This window comes from Halyomorpha halys, unplaced genomic scaffold, assembly GCF_000696795.3.
Source record: "Halyomorpha halys isolate HHAL.00 unplaced genomic scaffold, Hhal_1.1 Scaffold899.1, whole genome shotgun sequence".
In the NCBI taxonomy this organism is placed as follows: domain Eukaryota; kingdom Metazoa; phylum Arthropoda; class Insecta; order Hemiptera; family Pentatomidae; genus Halyomorpha; species Halyomorpha halys.
In genome coordinates, this window is record NW_027105398.1 from 208,232 (window position 1) to 211,448 (window position 3,217).

Below are 3,217 nucleotides of genomic sequence, written 5' to 3' on the forward strand. Positions count from 1 at the left end.
ATGTTGTTTTTAAAAAAGCTATATCTCGGGAACTATTGAACGTAAATGGCTCTATTAGGGCTAATATTTCAGCAGATTTAGTCTCCTTTAAATAATGTTCTTTTAGATTTTCTAGTGTTGTTGGTAGTTTTTAAGATATAGAGCACCGAATGAAAAATTATTTTTTTTTAAGGTTTTGAAACAGCCATTTTTTTTATTTTCCCTACCTATACTTGGCAGAGTCGTCAGGTTTGTAAAAAAATTATACATAGTTTTCACTTAAGTAATAAAAAATTGGGGTGAAATAACTGCCATGTTTAATGTGTGTTTAACAGCCCTGTAAAGTGGGGCGAAATGTTGGACATTAAATAGTTATAAACTATTTGTTCCTTTTGGACAGTAAACCATCTTCTTATTTTTAAGTTTTACGGTCAACTATATATATAATATTGTAGAGATAAGAATTAAAAAAATATTTAATTTTAATGTGAAAATTTAAATTTTAATAAAAATCAAAGAATTATCATTCATTTTGTATAATTCTTACCTCAACAATATTATATTTTATCTATTATTATCAATAACAATATCAAGTTTGATTATTATTATTTCCTTTTTATTTTTCTCTGAATTAAAGTTATTATCTCGTTTTGCTTTTGAACCCAGAAGAAGGCCTGAAATTCAGGTCGAAACGTTGGAACAAATGAATAAGTATTACTTATTTGTGTATCTTTGATGATCGCACCACAACTATCTCCAAAAAAAAAAATGAAAAAAAGGATAGCTCGACTAAAAAACTCCAATCTATCCAAATAAATCCACTATATTGTGTAAAAAAAAAAATTCATATATATTGTTATTTCATCATATTCTAAATAAAAGAAGTTTTTCTGGGATGCCGAAATGAAGAACAAAAATGAATCACTTCGTATACATATCAATAAGTTGGATTCGTGGAAAGAATACGATTGTATAAACATTTCAAAAGAAAGCCGCATCAAACATCAAAGACACCATAGTCCATTCAACCTGAAGTAGTAGAGAAAAATGGAAAGAAAACATTTTTTGACTTTTGGACGATTTAGGAAGAAACCTTTCACTTTTTTTTTTTTTTAAAGTGATGGGGTTGCGGTACATAAAACCAATTAAGAAATAGTTTTACCTTAATATTTGTTTTTTTACTCGTAACTTTTTACGCTCTTACATTAGCTTTACCCAATCTATATTATTTTATTTGAACCCTAATGGATGATCTGCTGTCTGGGTTGAAATGTAAACTAAATAGTAGTTGAAACTATTGTATAATTGTATTTATTTACCTCAATTAGGATCATCTCTTTTAAATTCACATAAGGTCATTCGTCTATTTACAACTTTAACCTGTTTTCACTATCTAGCTGTTTCCGAGATATTAATGCTCACAATTCGCTAATTAAAAAAAAGGAACTATTTGAAGATTTTTTATTGTCCTTGTGTTATATAAAAAAGAAGATGGTCCGAATCGATTGAAAATTTCTTGGTTATTGCACAATCGTTGATTCAGAAACATTATTTGTGTGATTAATACTTTTACCTATCTTGAAAAAATATTTTTTTGTATTATAACAATATATTCCAATATTAATAAAAGTTTATATTTATTATTTATACCGAGTTTTGTATTTGTCCTTTTTCATATTATATCTGGTCATTCTGAATCCGATAATATATATAAATTTACCTTGTTGTTTATTTAAACTAAATTATTGGATGAAAGTATCTTTTATTCTGTAGATTTTACTTTTTCTTTTCGTTTCCAGCTTAACATTCCAGTATATGCTCATAACGTTTACAATCTATGTATGTATTCTTGGTAATAATTTTATTTTATATTTTTAGAAATATCAGTATTATAAAGTTATGTTATTCCTCCATCGCGAAGAGAGAAACGTACTCCCCAGAGGGTGGATGGAGGGGAGTGGCGGCCGTCCCGAACCACCAGTCAGTGACTTGAGTTCGTCCGAGGAGGACATGTCCGCAACATAGTTGATGATGATGGAGCTTCGTGCTAGTTTGCTCATCCACTTCTTCTTGGTCATACCCGCCCTTGCGGAACTTCAGCCTTTCTACAAGCAGTGCACCCAGCACTGCCCCCTCCAGGTATTTCTGAACATACAAATATTATATATTCTTCGTTTGTGAACAAGGGGGCCAATAAACAAAAAAGTGGTATTTTACAAGTTTCGTTTCCCTACTTGTTGCTTCTTCAATTCGCTGATAGAATATCTCTTCGGAAATTTTTTAAGCCAATACTAATTACCTCTTTTACTTAAAAAGTTATTAATCTTCATATTACTATCATTTAATCAGGAGAATTTTTAATTACAGACACGATACTGAAAATAAATTGTTATTCTAATAAATATTTAAATTAAAAATTTGACATTTTTTATCAAAGAAAAATTTATTAGTAACAAAAAAAGTAACTTTTTAAAATTCTAATTATATATTTAAAACTAGTTATAACTAAACATACAAGTGGAAAAGACCAAAATTATAACCCGAAGTAGCAGTTTGAATTTTATGTACATTTTTTTTATTTTACATTTAAGTAAAAATAAATAATTTTTGTCAAAGCTCTCATCCACTGGGGTGCACAGATATTAGAATTTTAAATTTCAAAGAAAATTAAGTGAAATATATCAATGTAAAAAAACAAAATCAAAATTTTTTTTATTGTGGCACTTCTTCAAAGTGTGTTTTCCCTGGATATATGATTATATGAAAATCTTAATAAATTAAAAATAAATATTAATTATCAATATTGCATGTATGTTATTAACGTTTACGACTATAGCCTTTTAAAAAATATGTTTATGTCGAGGAGCGTATTTAACCAAATGTGGAGGAGGGCCTTCCAACTATAAGATGTGCTAACCAATGGAATGCTGAGCTGGAATGCTAAAAACTAATAATTTTCAATATTTTGGAAGGATTACTATGATTAATATAATATTTTTATTATTAAATTTAAACAATTGTTTACTTTTTCAATTGTGTATTTTAGGATTTTTTTTTTATCGAATTCCATGTTTTATTTCTTCAACTTTAGGACTTATATTTGTGTAGGTCCAAAAAGTATAGCACTGCAAACGATTCATGATTTAGCGTTAAAGTACTTGAGTTCTTTCTGAATTTTTTGTCAAAATGAAATGAAACATTTTATAATGTAATTTAATTTTATTCATAATTTTAATTA

At 27.6% G+C, this 3,217-nt stretch overlaps 1 protein-coding gene across 1 annotated transcript in view; it reads left to right on the forward strand.

The window, feature by feature from the left end:
* The first annotated feature begins 1,973 nt into the window (after positions 1-1,973).
* The window catches only part of sev (sevenless), a 146,435-nt gene continuing 145,191 nt past the window's right edge, over positions 1,974-3,217 (forward strand). Inside the window, exon 1 of the mRNA XM_014430574.3 lies at positions 1,974-2,118. Coding sequence (XP_014286060.1) covers positions 2,008-2,118 — 111 coding nt within the window. The 5' untranslated portion in view covers positions 1,974-2,007. The remainder of the gene's footprint in view (positions 2,119-3,217) is intronic.